At 39.3% G+C, this 21,768-nt stretch overlaps 1 protein-coding gene across 1 annotated transcript; it reads left to right on the top strand.

Annotated features, from left to right (window-relative positions):
* The first annotated feature begins 712 nt into the window (after nt 1-712).
* On the top strand, nt 713-19,243 carry LOC135462541 (GA-binding protein subunit beta-1-like). The gene is made up of 12 exons (XM_064739766.1): nt 713-1,236; nt 4,392-4,513; nt 5,090-5,287; nt 7,906-8,004; nt 9,265-9,333; nt 12,245-12,464; nt 12,643-12,735; nt 13,030-13,149; nt 14,792-14,931; nt 15,265-15,388; nt 17,630-17,712; nt 18,373-19,243. Exons 2-12 carry the CDS (start codon nt 4,406-4,408, stop codon nt 18,877-18,879), a joined length of 1,761 nt encoding a protein of 586 aa, XP_064595836.1. The 5' UTR covers nt 713-1,236; nt 4,392-4,405; the 3' UTR covers nt 18,880-19,243.
* The last annotated feature ends 2,525 nt before the right edge of the window (nt 19,244-21,768 follow it).

Genomic DNA, 21,768 nt, shown 5'->3' with positions numbered 1-21,768 from the left:
CAATTGACACACTTTGCTTGATTCGTCATGACCATTTATTACACATTTGTAAAGTTTGACTAAGTTTATTATCAGAAAAATATTTTGGGTGAAAATCCGGATTCCTCGCCAGTAAAAACGATAAAACTAAAAAATAAATAAATAAAAATACAAAATTCCTGTTGAAATTATTTATAGCCTACCTGTTTTGGAGTGACCTTTTTTAGATATGATTTCTACAAACGACACGTTACAAGTATTTTATATTTCTTGACATAGTGTTCAGTATGGTTTAATTTCTCTATGGTTTAATAATTTTTTTTTAATCGCCAATCACTACTGACATATCTAAATTATCAAAGACTTAGGCCTAACAAAGGCCTACCCTTATTTATAAATAACAATTATTTACCCGTAAAATATAAATATACCGGCACCGGTACACAGTTACACAACTTCTAAAAATTGACAATTATTTGTTCATTTATCTATCACATTAATTAATTAGTTTATAATTTTTTGGGGGTTTTATTTATTTATATATTTATCATGTCACTTATGTAGGCTATACCTTGCCACCACTCATCGGCAAAAATCAGTCGTTAATCTTTTCCCACAGACTTATTGGGACAGCTTTCTTTTTTCGTACTGAACATCTTATGCATGCTAATCAGAAATTCTGAACATTTAAAAGAATCCTGCATGTCACAAGAAATAGTCTTCCATACCTCCATGTTGATGGGTTATTTACTGGCTTCCATTAGGTACAATTTAAAATTGTACAAATGTAAACAAAAAACTTTTTTTTTCCTTGCTCTTTATTTTGGTTTATTTGATGGTGAGCTTTAACACAAGTAACTATAAAACTATAAAATGAGGTCAGCAACACTGCAATAGACTATACCGCCCACACGCATGCGCACTCCACCGCCTCATAACACACGGATCTGTTTACTCATTCGCTCAGAAAAATAAATTCTTAAGAAAACACGTTACCGTTGCAAATTACTGTCTATTTATGAAAAAATAAATTAAGCGTTAGCTTATCGCGTTCTTCGACTGTCATAATACACACATTGGGGTATATAACATTTTCGACATTTCAAATCTCTCGTACTGATATTTTGTTTTCAATCGTCCACAGTAAATCGCCTCACAGGAATGTCTCTTCACTTCCGGTTAGACGGCGAAGTTTGGAGTTCTTGAGTTTCTCGACACAAACAGAAGCAAACCTGGCTTTTCCGGGGCTAGCATTCGGTAAGTTAGTCCTTGGAAGAGATTTAGTGCGCATCGTCATCTGTAACGGAGGCGGAAGTTGAGTCCCAAAGGCCTTTTCCGTTTCTGACCAAAGCAACTTCCGTTTGTCTTCTAACGAAAAATGGCGACGACTGCCGTCACATCAAGCAGTCGATCGCTTGGACATTAGTTTACACTTGGTTCGGTTGTATTTGGTGGGCTGTCAGCTGCTCGAAACAGCCAAATCATGACCCGGATTCTCTGTGTGGGTTGAAATAAAGGGTGACAGACTGTCGTAGAAATGTTGAGATGCTTGGGATTTCAGGCTGTAGACTCACACTTCCGGTTTTGGTTTTAGTTTTCACACACTGGAATACTGTGCTGGCAAAGAAGATATTTCATTGACAGCTGGTGTTTTTTTTTTTTGGGGGGGGGGGGGGGGACGTGTGATAATTTACAGATTTACGTTCTACAAAAACAGGATAGCAAATCGGGGAAATCAAAAGCAAAACGAAAACAGTGACAGAATAATAAAAAGCTTCATGATTGATTTTCTTTGTATAAAATCCAAATGTGATGCCTTCTCGGAATGGTTTTAAGCAAGACACCCTGCCTTTATAATGCTAGGGTAAGCGGATAGTAGGCCAGCACTTGAAAGTGTTAGCCTTTCAATCGTAAGGGGACACCAGTCGTGGGTTCAAACCTGACGTTGGATGTAGAATCCACTCTGTCTTGCATGTCTTGCTTAAGGGGCTATATGACCATACTGTACGTGACACCATAATCATTTCATTAATTGGTGAAGAACAAGTTGTTACCGTGACAGATCATTAGACAGCTAGGCAGTAGATAGTCCTTATAATATGGCTGTTGCTGGCCCTGTAGCAGTCATGAGATTTTCCTTTCATTTTTTATTCAGCATAAACCTTAAACTGAATACAAATGTATACACGAGTGATACATTTGGCGGAAATAAAGCTCACAAGAGCTTGTTCTGTGCCATGAAAAATATGATGTTATATAATAGAGTGAGTGAGTGCTAGGGGTTTAGCGACGTACTTAACAGTTATATAATAGAGTATATACATGGATTAATGGTAATGGTATTACAGTAATTTTATTGTAACTGCACTGCAAAGATCTGTCTTTGTGTCTATTTACTGTCTTCCTAGATTAAAAAAAAAAAAACAGTTGAAAGCTTAGAAAGATTTCTCCATAAATGGTTCATTTCATTAGCTGATGAACTGCTTCAAATGTGGGAGACCTAGAGTTAAGATCACAAAGCAACATGAGACTTTTCAGTCAATAAATTTGGTATGTTCCTTTCCGTTATTTTATGTGAAATTTGTTGTATTATACCTTACCTAAAATTTACGTTTTGAAGCAATATTTAAATCTTGTTACCAAAGAAATAAATGGCTTAATTTTGACTTAAGTCAAAGGTTGCTTCATGGTCCCGAGGCGAGGTATCAAACTCAGGCTGTGTCAGGCCACACTCTTAAAAATGGCACTTGTTGCCACCTCATTTGGCGCTCAGCACTGAGAGGATGAAGTAAGAAAACTGGACTGATTAGCCTTGTGTCAGAATAATATGACTGTCTTTAAGATCAAAGTAAACAGGTTTTACAAAACAATTATTCTAGCAGTCCAGTTTTTAAGATAATAATCAAAGATGAAAAACCAAAAAAAAAAAGCTGAACACGGTCCATTTATCATCTTACGATGCAGGCCACAAAGAAAAGGCTCAGATTATTTACCCCTTTGGCTATAAGCCGAGTTGGCATTTCAAAAGTCTCAAAAGTTCACACAAGATGAGATGGGACAAGGTGGGATCTCTTGCATACTAATATGGCTGGTTTCATGGTGTTGCTGGATTGTATATACGTAGTTTTATCCGTTGGCTGAACACCACAGGTAGCAGCCTCCGTAAAATCACATCGTTGGGCCACGTTACCTTGCCAGAGCCCTCACCCCGTGTCGTTCAAATCTGTATGAACTTGCAAGACTTTTGATTGAAGTTTTTGATTGAAAGTATAGATTACAAATTGAACACACTTGCTTAATGGCCAAGTCTCTGGGTATAAATATAAAGGAAAAACAGTATTTTTGTAGTAAATTTGTAAACTACAACATAAAAATATATCTTTCAGCTAGTCCTATTCCTCACTATCGTCAACATGTATGTGTATTTTGCACTTCAAAACCTCAGATATGACCTGTAATTTTTGTTTATATTACTGCTGCTTCAGACTGCAAGATTCAATAGCGGAGGTCCCACTTCTCCTAGTTCACACATTAAAAAGTAATCTTCAGTTTCTACATGGCTACAACCGGCCCGGATAGCACAGTTGGTAGAGCGTCCCTTTCGGGAGCGATAGATCCAGGATCAATCCTGGGTGGAGTCACACCTAAGACTTTAACAGAGGAAGTTGTAGCTTCCTCGCTTGGCGTTCAGCATGAAGCGGGTAGTGCAATGACTGGTTGACCCGTATCAGTATAATGGCTCATAATGCTCAGGTTACTTGCCTTTGGTAAGTCGTCTCAGTGAAGCAGCACTGGATTAAAGAGTGGTGGAAATCTGTCCTGCAACAAGGAGGCACATTACATACACCCTAAGGATTCCTTTGTCGTCATGACTGAAAAATTGTTGAGTACGACATTAAACCCCAAGCACTCACTCACTGCAAGGCTACATGTATCTGTTGTCTTACAAGGGAGGTAATACAGCAAATTGGGTTCCTTAACTAAGCATTTTGTCATTATGGCACATGTAGCTATAATATGGCAGATGTCGTTGGGTAGCAAAACTGCGCTTATTGTCCTCCAGTCTTTGAATGCTAAACTTTACTATGTTTACACCAAAACAATTTAATTTGGTTATTTTAACGGCAGAATAAATTTCTTTCCATCGTTATTGGAGGGTATAGATATAAAAGTTAAAACATCATTTAATTTAATTTAATTCCTCAATTTTTTTCCTGTTGAAGACATACACATACAGGTTTACGTGATCAAAATGTCTTGATAAATCAGAAAATATTGAGACCGTACAAAATAAAAAGGTGGATTTTCAGTTATATTTTTTTTCCATTTTTGGATTTTTACATTGTAGGGTCACCCAAAAATCGCCAAATAAAATTGGTGTGGCCTTATGTATGTAAATTTGTTCGTTTCAGTGGGCCAAGACAGAATGTCTTTGGTGGACCTCGGCAAAAGGCTGTTGGAAGCAGCCAAGAAGGGTGACACGGATGAAGTGCGCACCCTGATGTCCAGTGGGGCTCCCTTCACCACAGACTGGGTAAATTATCAACCTTTACATAAATCTTCAAATCAGTCATGTTTTCTTTTTTTGCAAAAGCGAGGAATATTATTTCAGGTCCGTTTGTCTATTATGCTTGATACATTGGTTTCCAGGCAAGAACTGTTCCAAATATTGTCCTGTTTTGATAACTTGTTACCTAAGATGAGATTTGAAATTTAGAAAACCAAGGGAATATCTGTGCATAAGTTATATATATATATATATATATATATATATATATATATATATATATATATATATAAATTTAAGAATGCTATAATGGCTGGAACAGATTGTTTGATTTCCAGTCAGCATACATGGAAAGGTTTTATTCTTTGATTTTTAATTCAGATAAATTTGTTTTATGTGTTTGTCAGAAATTGCTAAATGTAAGTTTATAGCAAGAAGTATGCTCTGGTAGATCATAGAGTATTTACTTCAAATGGATGAAACAAGGGAGATAATTCAGGTATATGTACATTGTCATTAAACTTATTTTCTTGTAAGAGAAACATATTACATTACAAACTAGGGCTTTTCTTTCAATACAATTAACTTTTCCTTTCTTGTCAGTTGGGCACGTCACCATTACATTTTGCCTCACAAAATGGACACCTGGCGACAGCAGAGGTTTTGTTGCGGGCAGGCATCAGCCGAGATGCTCGCACGAAAGTTGATCGCACACCGCTTCACGTGGCGGCACAGGCTGGTCATGTGGACATCGTGGAATTACTGTTGACCCATCAGGCTGACCTGGAAGCCAAGGATATGGTACGTGGATAACAGAGATTATAGCTGTAATGACCTCTAAAAAAATCCCATGCTGTCCGAATTTGACTCAGAGGAGAAGAAAAATGAAGTATCCATCAAATACAATTGAAAGGAGTATATAATTCCTCACAGGTGCATGCCATAAAAAAAATTCTAATAAGTACCTCAAGTCAGCGCCAACATCTGCTGTGGGTGACTCTATTTCGCCCAAGAACTAGCCCTGAAGTCTTCTGTGTTAGGAGTAGGATTGCCGTCAGAAACCGCTGAAGTGCAGTTTGTACATTTCCGGTAGAACTCTTCTTCCAGAAGGTAGCGAACAGTACAGTTCATTTTCCGGTTGAGGATCGGGAAACCGGAATGTTGGATGTAGGTTTCGAGTTTACACGAACAAGCTGGCAGTTTTAACGTCTCTCACTGCCTGAGAGGCAACACACCCCCAGCATAAATTACAGGCTGTTAAAGATGGAGGAAGCGATCTATGACAGCTTTGTCGTTTTAAGGCTTTATGTGCATGGCAAGGAAAAATCGCAAAATTATGCAGCCGGCACCACCAGATAGAAAAAAATGTGCTCTTTTCAGCCTATAGTGTCATGTTTTTAAGTTTTCTTCTCCTTTAAAGTGAACAAAAAGTCTGCCACTATGTATACATACAAAAATAGGATATAGGACACAGTTATCACAGAGAAATATGTAAAAAAATTCTGTAAAGTGTTGAAAGCTGAGAAGAAGAACTCCAGTACTGGAGATATGGCACTGACGGGCAATTTACTTTGATTTCCTGATGTCGGTGCCGCCAGCTAGGCCTAATGCTTACACCCATGCAGGACGAGGACGAGCAGGACCACTAAAACATGACTCTTGTGTCCACAAACATCTCACTGACCGATCGCCAAACTGAAAGAAACATTGCCCCTTTGAACACGGAACAGAACTGATACTCTTTGGTTGGGTGTCGGTCGTTTTTGTGTGTATTTTCTTATTGCTGCGTTGTTTAATACCGATGGTGCGGGAGAGCTCCTAGGTTTTGTGATGTCACCCTAGATAGCTAAAACATGGCAAAATTGCATCATGAAATGAGTGGCTAGGTACTGACGATTGTTTGCGATTTATTTTGTTGATAAATGGTGTAGAATTTTAAAAATATTTTTAGAACATGCTGACTTTATGTTTATTTTAAAGGTGGAGAAAACATAAAAATTACATAAAGCTCAGATGAAACTAAAAGTGCGCAAAGTTATTTGTAATGTCATCTTCATTATTGTTCTCTGTTTTTCTTTAAAGTTAAAAAGAGACTTGAAAATAATTTTTGTATGGTGGATATTTGGGACCACCTCTCGGTATATGTAGTCTTTGTGTAATAATGGAATAAATAGGGTTGTACGTAACGCATGTTTAATAAATATATTTGCACCAAATTTGGTCTCTTCAGCTAACAGATGTGTTCAACCTGGATTTTGGTCATATTTATATTTTTAATATATTCATAATTATTATCATAATTCAGATTAAACAGCAAATTTACATTCAAGTAAATTTATTCGACAAGCATCACATCCTTATTTAGGACATTATTGTGCAGTGACGACAAATACCAAAAGTTGGTCCCAAATACCCACCATACAAAAATATTTTCTAATACCCCTTTCCCTTGAAAAAGAAAAAAGCGAAAAAAAAATATTGAAGACCATATTTGCAATGCAATTAAGTTTTGATGCTCTGCCATCTGATTTTGGCATCATTTTTGTGTTTTCTTGTCCTTTAAAATTTTATCCAAGGCTTTAAAGTTATTTTGCCTGAGTCTGAGAGTCAGCCTCCAAGAAATGTGCTACGCGGACTGTTTGGAAGATAAAATGATATCCTACTGGGAAAATCTACAAAGTTTCAGCACCAAACCTAACATTATGACATTTGTTTATCTCTAATAATTCCCGTTTTTTTTATTGATGAAATGTTTAGTTATAAATACTAAATCTAACAAACTGATTGGTGCATCTCCTGGATTATATGTGGTTGTGGAAGGTTTCTGTGTGAAAATAATTTCTGAGCCCCAAAAAAACGCTACATTTCCTTCAAGAGAATTACCATTATAATGAAACAAGGTTGAGTATAAGATTTTTGAGTAGTGACATTATGATATGGTGGGTGATCTCCCTTCATGTCGTGACATCTTCGCTTTTCGGCACCTGTGGGCTAATCACTGCATTTTAACTTGGGCTGGTATACACAGTAGTGAAAACTATGTATGAAACATGGCTTCAGTTTCCTGGCTTACCTTGCAAGCTGTGTAGAATGAATACTTCAGGAAATCAATAGCCATTGATTATAGGTAATATTGATTATAACAGATACCCAACATACCCCTAGCACGGCTTTTTACAAAGACACAGCACCCTGGCTCTAAAATGCACACCCGGCCCCCTTTTTTAAAATTGTACCTTTGCACTCTGCCTCCTTTTGATTTCTAGCTAGGGGGTCTGTTTGCCCAATCATATTAATATCCCCTGGTTAACTCTACGGTATCTTACAACATAACCACAATTTTGCAACATCATGACTAGAAAACCAGATGGCTATCAACTGGCTCAACCAATGATTTTGTGTTTCCTCTGTCGATGTAGTTAAAGATGACCCCACTGCACTGGGCCACAGAGAAAGGCCACCCCCCTGTGATAGAAATGCTGGTAAAACAAGGAGCTCAGATACATGTGGAAAATAAGGTGAGTTAAGGACAAGGATAATAAGAGACTGTCTATCTAGAGTTATGGCCCTTAGTTTTGTTCCTATTGGAGGTTCATTCATAAGACTTATGAGGTTGACAGTTGAAATGCAGCTCAGCCTTAAGCCATGGTTCCAGGGAACATGTATTCTGCTACTACTGTAATTCTTTAACCTTTTCGCATGTTTGCAAGGTGTTTATTAAAGCATTGTTCTCAAGGCAGTATTCTGTGTTGACTGATAAAACCTATACTTTGTGTAAAGCCCTGACAAACCAACCAATGCAGTTTTGTCTCCAAAATCAAATTAAAAATGTGCATAAATTTCTCTGAAATTTGCTTAATCATATGCGAAAAGGTTGAGGAATACTTAAGCATTGACATGAACAGAGTAAAACCCTGACTGAGGAACATATAAACTGACAATAGGCAGTATTTCTCCAGGTACATGTGACCATTTGCCAACTATTACATTGTTGTCATCTTGCTGCCCAGGTTTTGATCTCCATACCATATCTCCATATAGTCTTTTGTACGCATTGGGTAGCTTCCCCTTCTTCCAGAGGGCTCTGCAACTGTGGTGGCAATAAGTGGACCACTCCTGCAGCTTTTTGTGTGGTCTTGCATGAAGCCCTCAGGTTTGTCAGGTTGTTTATGTGATGTATATCAACCTACATGTATGCTCATTTTCTTCCGTTTAGCTATCACTCTATGAACCTTGCTGTTATGTTCTAGTTTTCCCTAGAGAATAATGAGTGCACTATTGGTGCGAAAATAATGTAAAATTTCATAAAGTTGTTTCCTTGTCGTGTTAGTTCAGTCGTGGTACAACATTCCACTTCTTAACATTTGGTTACACGATAACACAACCTCTGGACAATTCCAGAAATCTCCACCAACTTTCATGGACTGAGAATAACAATTTACAAATTCAGAAGGGGTGGGGGTGGGGGTTGGGGTGGGATGAGAGAGAAGCATCTATTGTAAACAGGCTTTAACTATTTTTACCCTGTTACCTGCTCCTGCTGGCTGATTGATTTATTGAATTATTTGTGTGGTGTTATACGTTGTACTCAAGGATATTTCACTTATATGGTGGCCACCAGCATTATGGCAGTAGGAAACTGGGCAGAGCCCAAGGGATACCCACGACCATCCGCTTTATACTGCCAGACCTTCCCATATATGGCCGATGAGGGGTCCAGCATGAGCAGGACTTTAACTCATTTCTAAGTTTGCCTAAATTTGTATTTCATCTTTCAGTTTGGCAAATCTCCTTTGGACATCGCTGGAGACAAAGGTCGACTTGATTTGATCGGTCTGCTGTCTCAGGTAACTGATTTCTGTGTGACTTTCAGATTTGTGCCTCGTTACATGTACGTAGTTTTCAGATTAAAATACTTCACCAATATTCAAAATTATGATGAGGAAATGAACTTTCAAAATAATAGAATAAACGTATATTTGTTTGACTTCGACTTTGTCCAGTCCAATCCAACATAATTAATGTTCTGATGTAGATTATTATGGTATTACGGCTAAGGTACATACAACTGTTAAGGTTTCATCTCGATGTTTTACAGATCTTAATAAAGGGTGTTCTCTAGTCATACATGGAAAGGTCTGCTAGCAACCTGCGGTTGGTTGTGAGTTTCTACTATTTCCTCCCACCATAATGCTGACCACCATTGTATAAGTGAATTATTCTTGACCACACTGTAAAACCTCAATAAAATAAATAAATAAAAATAAATATAGTTCTATAATATCGTTAGTGACAAGTGCACTTTGTGGGTCTTAGACAAAATGCGCTTAATTTATCTAATTACTTGATTTGTGTTCATGGTAGCGAGACATCTAGTCTAGCTCCTACTGAACCTTGTCCAGTCGTACATGCGAAGGACTTACAGATGGTCGAGGGTTTCCCCTGGGCTCTACAATTCATCAATTAGATAAATACAGTGCAGCCTTGCTATAGCACGCTGCTTTGGGGACAGGCGTTTTAGGCTACATGTACCTCGCGCTATAATGAAATGACCTCGGATCCAGTATTTACAACTACAGTATGTACGGCTACAGTCTATCTTATAGATCACGATTTTGACATTGAACAAAGTTTTACCAGTGCAAAATGTGTTTTGTTAAATGTTTTCTCAGCAGTGTTTACTATAGTGAGTGAGTGAGTGCTTGGGGTTTAACGTTGTGCTCAACAATTTTTCAGTCATATGACGACGAAGGAATCACTAGGGTGCATGTACGTGTAGTGTGCCTCCTTGTTGCAGGACGGATTTCCACCGCTGTTTTATTTAGTGATGATTCACTGAGACGACTTACCGAAGGCAAGTAATCCGCCCCGCCCGAGCCATTATACTGATACGGGTCAACCAGTCGTTGCACTATCCCCTTCATGCTGAATGCCAAGCGAGGAAGTTTCAACTTCCTCTTTTAAAGTCTTAGGTGTGACTTGATCAAGGATTGATCCTGGATCTACCGGTCCCGAAGCGGATGCTCTACCAACTGTGCTATCTGGGCCGGTGTGTTTACTATAAATGCATTAGATTTTTTGTTACCTAAGCATTCCAGCAGCGTCCTGTAAGTCATATCTCGCTTCGTATCACGTAATCACAGGCCTGAGCTGATCTGCAGAACTCGATGCGTGTTAAACATTTCCACAAGCTGAATTCAAATAATGTAGTTTCATCCACTTTATTTTTAAATAAAATAAGGTACAATGCATTTGGTATCTCCAATTTCCAATTTGTCCATGTCTGCTTATATCAAAAGTAACTCCTGGAACTTGCAAGCTACAGACTCAACATGGCAGACTGCAGACGACTGCCAAAACCAGATCACGTGACTGCGTTATAACTACTGAACAACAACAACAACAAAAATAATGTTCACGATTTTAATGTATGTCATGCTAAATCAGAGTATTAAATGAAGGAAAGAGGAAAAAAAACATTAAGAAGTCATTCTCAAATGGTTAAGTTCATCTCATGTCAGCATGCCGTTAAGCCAAATCTCACCCCACGCATTTCACACCTCGCTTTATAGCCATTCAATAATTTGATTAAAGTTATCAGCATTTACTGAAAGTGTTCAGATATTAATCCATTTATGAGGTATGCCTGTCACAGCGAGGAAAGTGTGTTCTGCATTGCTGACGAAGCCGCACAAACACAGAAACAACAATGTCACGTGTGCCAGGATCAATCCTGGGTAGGGTCACACCTAAGACTTTAAAAGAGGAAGTTGTAACTTTCTCGCTTGGCGTTCAGCATGAAGGGGATAGTGCAATGACTGGTTTACCCGTATCAGTATAATGGCTTGGGTGGGGCGTCTTAGTACTCTTACTTGCTTTCAGTAAGTCGTCTCAGTGAAGCAGCACTAGATAAAAGAGCGGTGGAAATCCGTCCTGCAGCAAGGAGGCACATTACATACTAAGGATTCCTTCGTCGTCATATGACTGAAAAATTGTTGAGTATGACGTTAAACCCCAAGCACTCACTCACAATGTCACATGTGCATTTGGAACCAAACTTGCTCGCAAAGAAAATGTAACCAGCTTACAACCTCTTCCATTATTCATAGTAAAATACATTTCTTTTTGCTTATAATCACATAATATTTAAAAGCTTAAGCCTAAAATATCAAATAACACATGGGTGACACACCAACAGTAGAAAATGGAGCAAATGATGTCGTATTTTTTACTAATATTTCTTGGTGAAAAATATTCATTCATGTGCAGTTGTAGCTGTTCTCACATGAAAGTACACAACAGACTTTTGGGGGGACAAGATTTGGGTCGCGTTATATCTGATTGCATGGTATGTCGAGGCATCTTTATTGTGAGGCAGGGGCCTCCGTGGCTCTGTTGGTTAGCGCGCCAGGGCAGCATAATGACCCAGGAGCCTCTCCCCAATGAGGTGGCTGTGAGTTCAAGTCCAGCTGATGCTGGCTTCCTCACCAGCCGTACGTGGGAAGGTCTGGCAGCAACCTGTAGATGGTTATGAGTTTCCCCCGGGCTCTGCCCGGTTTCCACCCACCATAATGCTGGCCGCCGTTGTATAAGTGAAATATTCTTGAGTGTGGCGTAAAACACCAATCAAATAAATAAATAAATAAATAAGTACTCTTGAGTAGAAGGTAAAACACAAATAAAGTAAATAAATAAGGAAATATACTGAGGTGACACTGTAAATAAATATTACTGTATGAATCCATTTTGCACTTTCAGAATGGGGAGATAACTGTTGCTGCCAACTCTGTGGTAGAAGAAGTGACAGCGGAGGAGATACTCACCGAACACATTCCTCAGGACACAGACACGATCATCACAGAAGTGGAGACGGAGACGTTAACAGAAGTTCCGGTGTCGTTACACAGCTCGATCCCCACAACTATAGGTGCTGTGCCCATTAGAGTGGTCCAAAATGATCACAAGCCCTCCATCAGCGGTATGCCTTGTACCAAATTAAACACTTCAGAGACATGTTTGCAGCTTTTGAATTTGGGATAAATCTGTAACAAGTCCAACCCCAACATTTTTACAAACCAAACTTCAGATGAATCGCAGTATTGTCTACATTCTCTAGCTCTGTTCTGGTTTGGCTGATGGTGTCATGTTCTTTACAGTTTCAGAGAGCTCTGAGCAGAGTAGTACGTCTGTCCTGGCGACTTTGGCTGCTCTGGCCGAGGCGACAGCGCCTCTGGGGAACGCATCTCTGGGTGAGTCGCATCTTCTTTAGCCCACCTGTCAGCGCCAGTGTCCAATAACTAGGAAAGCATTGTTAAAGTAAATGTTAAGGATGGTGTAAATTAAAAAGTACTGCATTTATTGAGCCCCGGTTTTGCAAGCATGTAGAGCACAATGTTTCATCATTGATTTGTAATGCGTAATACCGTAAATTACAAAATTTGCTGACTTCAATACAATGTCCTCTTTACAACAATAACGACTTTGCACAAGGATGGCGGAGTTATGCTTCCACATTCAACGTTCACACTGTTTGGTCTCTTCAGCCACAAGTACGACAGACGCTATGAATTTGTTGGAGAATCACGGAATCACCATGATTTCGACAAATGATGGGAATATTCTGGCCTCAGCTGTGGAGAGTGGACAAAGTATTACACTAACAGGTGGGTTGTCTCCCCTTACTGTCTACTTAATGTGTACCAGTAATCGTAGAAGTTTAGAATTAGTGTTGTAAAACTGACTTTCACAAATGGGTTTCTCTCCCCTAAGTGAGCACATATGTATATATGTCATTAATCATAAAAGTTCAGAATTAATCTGACAGAACTAACTGTAACAGGTGGGCTGTCCCCCCTTATTGTGCGCACGATGTACTCTAGGGATCTTCAGTAAGAAAAATTTAGAATTACTCTGGCAAAACTAACTGTTACAGGTGGGTGATCTCCCCTTAGTGTCCTCTTTGATCAGATAATTGTAAAGTTACTCTGGCAAAATGTTGCTTTTGTATCTGCATTCCATGTGAATGAGTAGATTAATTTGCGTGTGGTTTATTTAGGTCCTAGCTTATGCTGGCTTTCTCTTCGGCCGCATGGGGGAAGGTATTCCAGTAACCTGCAGATAGTCGTGGTTTCCCACGTGCTCTGTTCATTTTCCTCCCACCATAATGCTGGCCGCCGTGGCAGGACTTTCTTCCCTTACTGTGCACATGATATTTATAGATGTTAGGTCAGAAAAATTTGTCAGCCAACTAACATATTTTTTTTTTTTGTCAAGAGAAGGCCCATACTACTTACAGAGCTTGTGTCGCTCTTTACACTCGCTTTAGATCACTGCAACCACTAGACAGTCTTGATCTTTGAACTTTTTACACTGACTTCAAATCACTGCCACCACTAGACAATCTTGACCTTTGAACTTTTTACTCTAGCTTTAAATCACTGCCACCACTAGACAGTCTTGACCTTTGAACTTTTTACGCTTGCTTTAAATCACTTCCACCACTAGACAGTCTTGATCTGTGAACTTTTTACGCTCGCTTCAAATCACTGCCACCACCAGATAGTCTTGACCTTTGAAGCCTTGGCGAGGCACATGGACTTGTTAATTTAGTTAGTCAGCATTCATCAATAAAATTCTTTCAAATGTTGGTTAGAGTCATGCTGGTAATTCTTTACTTAAAGAGAATGCATGTGTATAAAGTATTATTAGGGACAAAGGTTGAGACATAGTTTTTTGTGTTTTGTGACATCACTTCCTGTCTCATTGCCATGATCCCTGAGACCTTGGTATTGTTTAAGACTTCTGCACAGAATTTGCTAGTGGTGGCAAAATCCTAATGTAGAGTGCAGCACATGTGCTGTAAGGAGTATAGAGTATTTATGTATGGTGGTCAAGAAACACCAGTTTAGGCCCCCCCAAAAAACACATTTAATGATTTATTTTAAAAATAGTGCATGTACTATATTTGAACGAAGTTAAAGAATAACTGTTCTGTTTTGTCTGACTGTTTCATTGGCCCTAGTTCAGTATGACATAGATGAATTACTGCCGATGTGGCATTTAAGCCCAGTCGGCTATTTATTGAACTTGGAAAAGTGCTTAAAGTGTGTTTTGAAGGCAGGATTATATTTTTCTGAAAAAAAAATGTAAGTTTCAGCACCAAACATAATATTTGATGACCTTTGTTTATTTGCCTCTAAAAATGTAATATTTTTGGATGAATTTGTATGACAAGTACACCATGTGATATAAACACAGTTATATTTAACATAACATTAAGCAGTGGTACAAATTTATTGCGTACAGAGGCTGGAAAGTTGGCTATCAACCTGATCAAGCAGCAGGCCTTGCAACAGGGGTCAGAGGTCACCCCTGAGGTCAGCACAGAGGTCACAGAGGAGACAGTGGTTGAGGGTTATGAGGAGGAGGAAATCGCCAACTCACAGGTGAGCATTCACCAGCATGCCTTTTATGTTCAATACTCTTGAGCAGCACCTTTGAGAAATGCTTTAGCTACTTCTGTAGACATGTTTGTAGTCTTTCAACTGTCATATTCTTCTCATTGGTGGTTTTCCTTTTCCTGTCACCATGGGGAAGTTGTAACTCTCCTTCCTGCCCGCATCAAAACGGTACAAAAACTACGACCTTTTTTTGTTCTTTCCGGTATGTCGTAACAGTTATCGAGGTTCAGCAGAACTGCAACATCACAGAAGGAAACGATGTGTTCTACTGCTGTTTGCACCTTTTGTGTATTTTGTCCTTGAATCTCCCGTTAAAAGTACGTGTATGTGCGTGTTTCAGAAGTGATAGCCATCGTGACAGACCAAGAGCCAGACTCTAACACAGTGGTTGTGGAGGTTCAGGAAGAGACTGCAGAAGTCCTGACAGAGGTCAATGCTTCAGGTGAGCATTTTGGTTACAGGTGTTGTACAGGTGTAGGTTATGTCATACCCTGAGCATTGGCCCCCCATTGACATCTAATAATTCTGTTTCTTCTAAAATTTGGGGACACCTGGTCTGCTAATTTTAACCAGTATATGTGCAATTCTAGCAGGAATATTATCTATTTTTTCTTTTCACCTAATGAACAACATACCCGTATGGTTACTTTTCCAAAAGGCTGGTAAAGAAATGTAATATTCTACTTACAACACTACTAATTTCTGTCCCAAATTTTATAGGGAAATAGGATAATAGGAAAAAGAAATGTTAAATGATCCATGTAAATATAAGGGGGTAGTATCTGAAAAAGTACTGCATATATTGAGCTCAGGTTTTGCATTAACTTAGAGCACAATAACACAAGGGCTTTGTTTCATCATTGGTGCTCTGTGTTTATATTAATTACTGTAAATTGCAAAATTCATGACTGAATGTACTGTAAATAAGAATCAGTGTTGAAGTAAATGTTAGGGTGGTACCTCAAAAAGTACTGCATATATTGAGCTCAGGTTTTGCATTAACTTACAGCACAATAACACAAGGGCTTAGTTTCATCATTGGTGCTCTGTGTTTATATTAATTACTGTAAATTGCAAAATTCATGACTGAATGTACTGTAAATAAGAATCAGTGTTGAAGTAAATGTTAGGGTGGTACCTCAAAAAGTACTGCATATACCGAGCTCAGGTTTTGGATTATTGTAGATCATAATGGCATGAGGTGCATGTTTCATCATCGATGCTCTGTGTGCATGTTAATTATGTTAATTACAAAATTCAAGACTTAGTGTATTACGGATTAGAATCAGGGTTAAGGTATACGTTAGGGATGGCATCTCAGAAAGCACTGCATGTATTGTGCTGAGGTTTTGCATACATGTAAAGCATTTTAACCTGAGAAAGGGATGTTTCATCAGTGATGCTCTGTGTGGATATTATTTAGAAAGTTCACGACTTCAGTACTTCTTGTATTGAGCTGTAGTTTAACATTCATACATCTCCTATATGCCGCTTAAGGACCGGTAGATCCAGGATCAATCCTTGATCGAGTCACACCTAAGACTTTAAAAGAGGAAGTTGTAACTTCCTCGCTTGGCGTTCAGCATGAAGGGGATAGTGCAACGACTGGTTGACCCGTATCAGTATAATAGCTCAGGCGGGGCGGCTTACTTGCTTTCGGTAACTCGTCTCAGTGAAGCAGCACTAGATAAAAGAGCGGTGGAAATCCGTCCGGCAACAAGGAGGCACATTACACGTACATGCACCCTAAGGATTCCTTCGTCATCATATGACTGAAAAATTGTTGAGTACGACGTTAAACCCCAAGCACTCACTCACTCACTCCTATAAGCAGGCTCTGTGGTAGCAGTTCCACCAAATCTAAGTTTCACTGTGATATCTTCCAAAACTTGTGTAGAATTTACCTTTGCATAGAAAATACTGAATTCCACCCAAAGTTTGGTATGTAAAAATATGCTTTCGCGTGATTTCAAAAGCATGTGGAAATGAAAAAGCATGTGTAAGATTAAAAATTTAACATCCTGATAAATAGTCATTTACCCTAATTCTTCAACTTTTTCAACCACTATTTTGAAACATTCTGAAAAAACTATGCAGTGTAGAGAAATAATTTGAGCAGTTTTATGAAGCTTGCGGCTTTAGTATCAAATGACCCGGGAACCTCTCACAAATGCAGTCGCTGTGAGTTCAAGTCCAGCCCATGCTGGCTTCTTCTTTGGCCGTAAGTGGGAGGGTCAGCCAGCAACCTGCGGATGGTCGTGGGCTTCCCCCGGGCTCTGCCCGGTTTCCTCCCACCATAATGCTGGCCGCCGTGGTATAAGTGAAATATTCTTGAGTACGGCGTAAAACACCAATCAATCAAATCTTTAGTAACAAAAACAAGTCATTTTCATGACAAAAATGTAAGCATGAATTCCACTGAAAAAAGTGGTTTAGTGGTTGTAAAGGTCAAAGATTTATACTGTATAGAAATTTGCTATTCTATTGCTTGAAATTATCTAGGTTTGTACCCTGACATTTTCAGAGGGATAATTTTTCTTACTAAGCAGCGCCTTATATGTTGAGGGAGCGTGGAAAAAAATAATTCTTTTCTGGAAAACGGTATGAGAAGCATGTTTTGATCAGACAATCTTGGATGCCTAACTTGAGCAATGTTGCTTTACCATTTGTTGTTGTTGTACAGGGGATGGAAGCTCTGAGGAACCAGCAGTGAAGAAGTTAAAGTTGGAGACAGATTCGGGTGAAATAAATAACTTAATGCTCCAGGTAGATGGTCATACTCATTACAGCACATGTGCCACTCTTGACGCCTCTTGTGCCATCACTGCTTTCGCTAGACAAGGCTGACATTTGGACCATGAGTGACACACCTGGGCTTCTTTAGCCCCATAATTAATATTGTCACACGAACTTGTAATTAGATTTCAGTTGGTTAGCGCGCTATCACAACATTATGACCCAGGAGTCTCTCACCAATGCGGTTGCTGCGAGATCAAGTCCAGCTCATGCTGGCTTCCTCTCAGGCCGTACAGCAACCTCTCAGCAACCTGCGCTTGGTCGTGGGTTTCCCCTGGGCCCTGCTCTGTTTTCTCCCACCATAATGCCCTCCTTCCCACGTACAAAATGTAGGACTGTACAGGACGCAATCATCAGGTAGGCTTGAGCTCACAGTGAATGGCTGCTGAATCATTGTGCTCCACTAGCATGTTAACCTCTCGGCCATGGAAGCCAAGCTGATTTTTAAGTTTTTAAGTTTTTAAGTCAGACAGGTAAAACTGCAGGCTTTCATTGTATAAGAGAAAATTATTGAGTATGGCATTAAGCAAAGGTCAAATAAATAAAAATGTTTGTGAACACCCCTGTCACTTTTGAGGTGGACTGTTCCAATCAAGCAAAGAAATATCTCTTTTTGCTCTCTCCTGATAGGTCAAACCGGAGGGGGTGAAGGAGCCAATGAAAGACGACCTCAGAAAACAGCTGGAAGAAGTGCAGAGACAAGCAGAGGAATACAAACAACAGTTGCTGGAGAAAGAGGCAGAAACAGAAGAGTACAAGAAACGGCTCAGTGAACTCACCCCCACGAAAAAAGTCCATAGCAAAGGGCCAACTCTAACCGCCCCAAAATTCAACGGTATAAACTCCAGCATACATACAAGATTGGGAGGATTTGACCATTCACAGGAGCGGAAAAATGCAAGCCATGATAACTGGGAAGTTATCGCCATGATAACTGGGAAGTTATCAAGTTCAAAAAGGTGGACAAGGGTGACAAAGTCATTGAATCGAAAGGTGGTGAGCATCAGCTTTGATCAAGCTGTCTCCACCAGACTAGGAGCGCATTCTTGTCACAGTTGTGGATGTTCTGTAAAGTCACAGCTGCAATCAAGGGCAGAGGGAACCTGTTCAGTACATGTTCTGTCTGTTCTGACTTGACGATAGACGTTGAAGCCGGAACAGTGATGTGACAACATTTACACATCGCGAGGGCTCCCGGTTTGGTACTAAACAAGGCTGCGAATAGGTTGTCATTTACTTGATGGCACTTGTAATGAAGTCTGAAATGATACGGAACCTGGAGGGAACATAGGGATTAAGGCAAAGAAGGTATCTCACATCTCAAGGAAAGTAGATTGACTAATTTTTTTTTAGAATCTTTCTTGGCTTAGTAAACTGCATTAGAAACTTTTGCTTTTACACTGCTCTTTTCCAATCATGTTGGGACCAGTGGCATCACATCAGGATTTTACCACTGTGCTACACATTTACTCATTGGAAAAATTTGGAAAAATAAATTGAACTATGTTCCATACCTTTGGAGTCTGGAAGAAGTCCCGGTCAGAGGATCACAAACCTGTTTTAACTTCAGAACAGTTTATAGCATTCAGTTGTGACTTGCCTTCATATGAATTTGATTTTAATACTATGAGTTGTCTTCAGGTTTTGATGAGAAAATTAAAAATTAGCATCGAGTTTCAAATCAGTGTTCAGGAAAAGCAAAAGTCTTCCTGGAGCATTCCTGTAGTGACATTCTTGGGCTCAGATTCAATACCACTGCGTAGCTGGTGTTTTGACTTGTTTTAGATGGGCTATGCTCCCCATATACATACCCTCCTGTAATGTTTGTTAATGTTGACAATGACAACTGATAAGTTCAGGCTTTTTGATTCTCCTAGTATACTCGAATAGAGGCCTTACCTTAGTGCAGCAAAGAACAAAGCATGGTAAATTGCCTAAAAGTTTGCCGTAAAGTTGAGTTTTTAAGAGTCAAATAAATATGATAATATATTACTCTTCAGGATGAAGTTTACACTATTCCAGTAGAGAATCATACTGCCTTTGAAACAAATCTGAAAACACCTGCCTAAGATCAGTAACCCTCTCAGAATCAGTCATAATGTGCAACTTGGTTGTGGCCAAAATTTTAGGCCTTTTACCAAAGACGTTTTTGCTGGCTCATACAAATGTGTTTCTTGTTGCTTATGCATTGATATTATTTGGCCCCATAGAAACAGTTAGTTTAATCTTGCAAAATCTCAGACAGTCTTGTGTTATCTGGCATTCATTAGACTGTCTGGTACAATATAGAAAAGACCACTATTTCATGTTAATGAAATGTATCAGTGAATTATGATTGGCTTGGCGCCACTGGATTGACAGACTTATATCAGAATAACCAAACATGCCACAAGGTGTGGGATCAATCCCAGCTTTGGGGAGGGGGTTTCTCTACTCCCCCAGTCTCAAACCATCTAGTGTTCAATAAAGCCCACTTCTATTCTAGTAATATTCTGTTCAAATCTGTGTGGGTCACACGGGGAAAATTTCATGGTTTGTCCCAGGCACGCTATCAAAGACTACCTGCAATCGTATGAGTGAACACTTTTTGAGTGTGGTATTAAAGTACAGAAATAAGTTAGAAAATCCTGAACGTCTTGATGCAGGTATGATTATGTAATAAAGGTCAAAACGGGTGTTATTGCTCGACTATTTGTACAGATGATTATTTTCAGTCATAGAGGTACAGTGAATTTCTCATAGAATTTCACACCTTTGCTCCTGGAGTGGACTTTCCAGTTCACATTTAACACATTTGATCACCTGCAGTAATTCATGACGTTTTAGCATGAAGGACTTTTTTTCCAACAATATCACATTGTAAAGGAATGTAAATATAGAATTGTTTCCATTTTGTTGTTGCAATCATTATCATTATTGTAAATACACATATTTCATTATTAATTGCTGTTGTCATTTTTTTTTAAAATTGCAAGGATTGGTTTAACTTTGGTTTCCTTGCATATTAGTGACGCCTTGATAGCAATAAGCGATCAATAATGCTGGTATTGTTATTCGAGTGAGTGAGCGAGTGTGTGGAGTTTAACGTCGTACTTAACAATTTTTCAGTCATAGGACGACGAAGGAATCCTTAGAGTGCTTGTAATGTATCTCCATGTTACATTACATTACAGGACAGATTTCCGCTGCTCTTTTATCTAGTGCTGCTTCACTGAGATGACTTACCGAAGGCAAGTAAGTCACCCCACCCAAGCCATTATACTGATACGGGTCAACCAGTTGTTGCACTATCCCCATCATGCTGAATGCCAAACTTCCTCTTTTAATGTCTTAGGATTGACAATGGATCTACCGCTCCTAAATATTGCTGTTCCAATGGCCTTACATGGCTTTACAAGCTCAGAGATCATTTGTATGACCAGTATACCAGTAATGATTGCACTGTGGATGAAGGAGCCTTTCACCTGTATGGTCACTGTGAGTTCAGTTCAAACCAACACTGGCTCCCTCAGCAAGCTGTTGCTGGTTGAGGGCCTCTCATGGATTTCTGGCTCCCACCGTAACACCGGTCACCGTCATATCAGTGAAATATTCTTCAGTATTATGCTGTGTAAAACACCAATCAAATAAATAAATACATGTGGGAAAGTTTGTCTGTTTCTTGCCACAGGTCGGTGGTTTACTTCCACTGCCTCATGCACCCATAACACTCACCACCACATTGGCCTGTTGGTATCAAGGATTGGTGCAAGGACCCAGGGGCCTTGCACCAGTGCAGTCAATGTGAGCTCTGTTCCAACTCATGCTGGATTCCCCTCCAGCCGTACATGAGAAGGTCTGCCTGGAACCTGTGGATGGTTGTGGGTTTCCACCAGACAAAGCACAGAATAAATGCTTGGGACTTACTTAACTTAATTATGTCAAACTTAACAATTTTTAAATGATATGATGATGAGGAGTCATTAGGAGTGTGTACATATAATGTGTCTCATTGTGGCAAGGTAAATTCATGCCACCAAAGTGCTC

Source organism: Liolophura sinensis, chromosome 2 (assembly GCF_032854445.1).
Source record: "Liolophura sinensis isolate JHLJ2023 chromosome 2, CUHK_Ljap_v2, whole genome shotgun sequence".
Lineage (NCBI taxonomy): Eukaryota > Metazoa > Mollusca > Polyplacophora > Chitonida > Chitonidae > Liolophura > Liolophura sinensis.
This window is presented reverse-complemented; position numbering and strand designations above follow the sequence as displayed.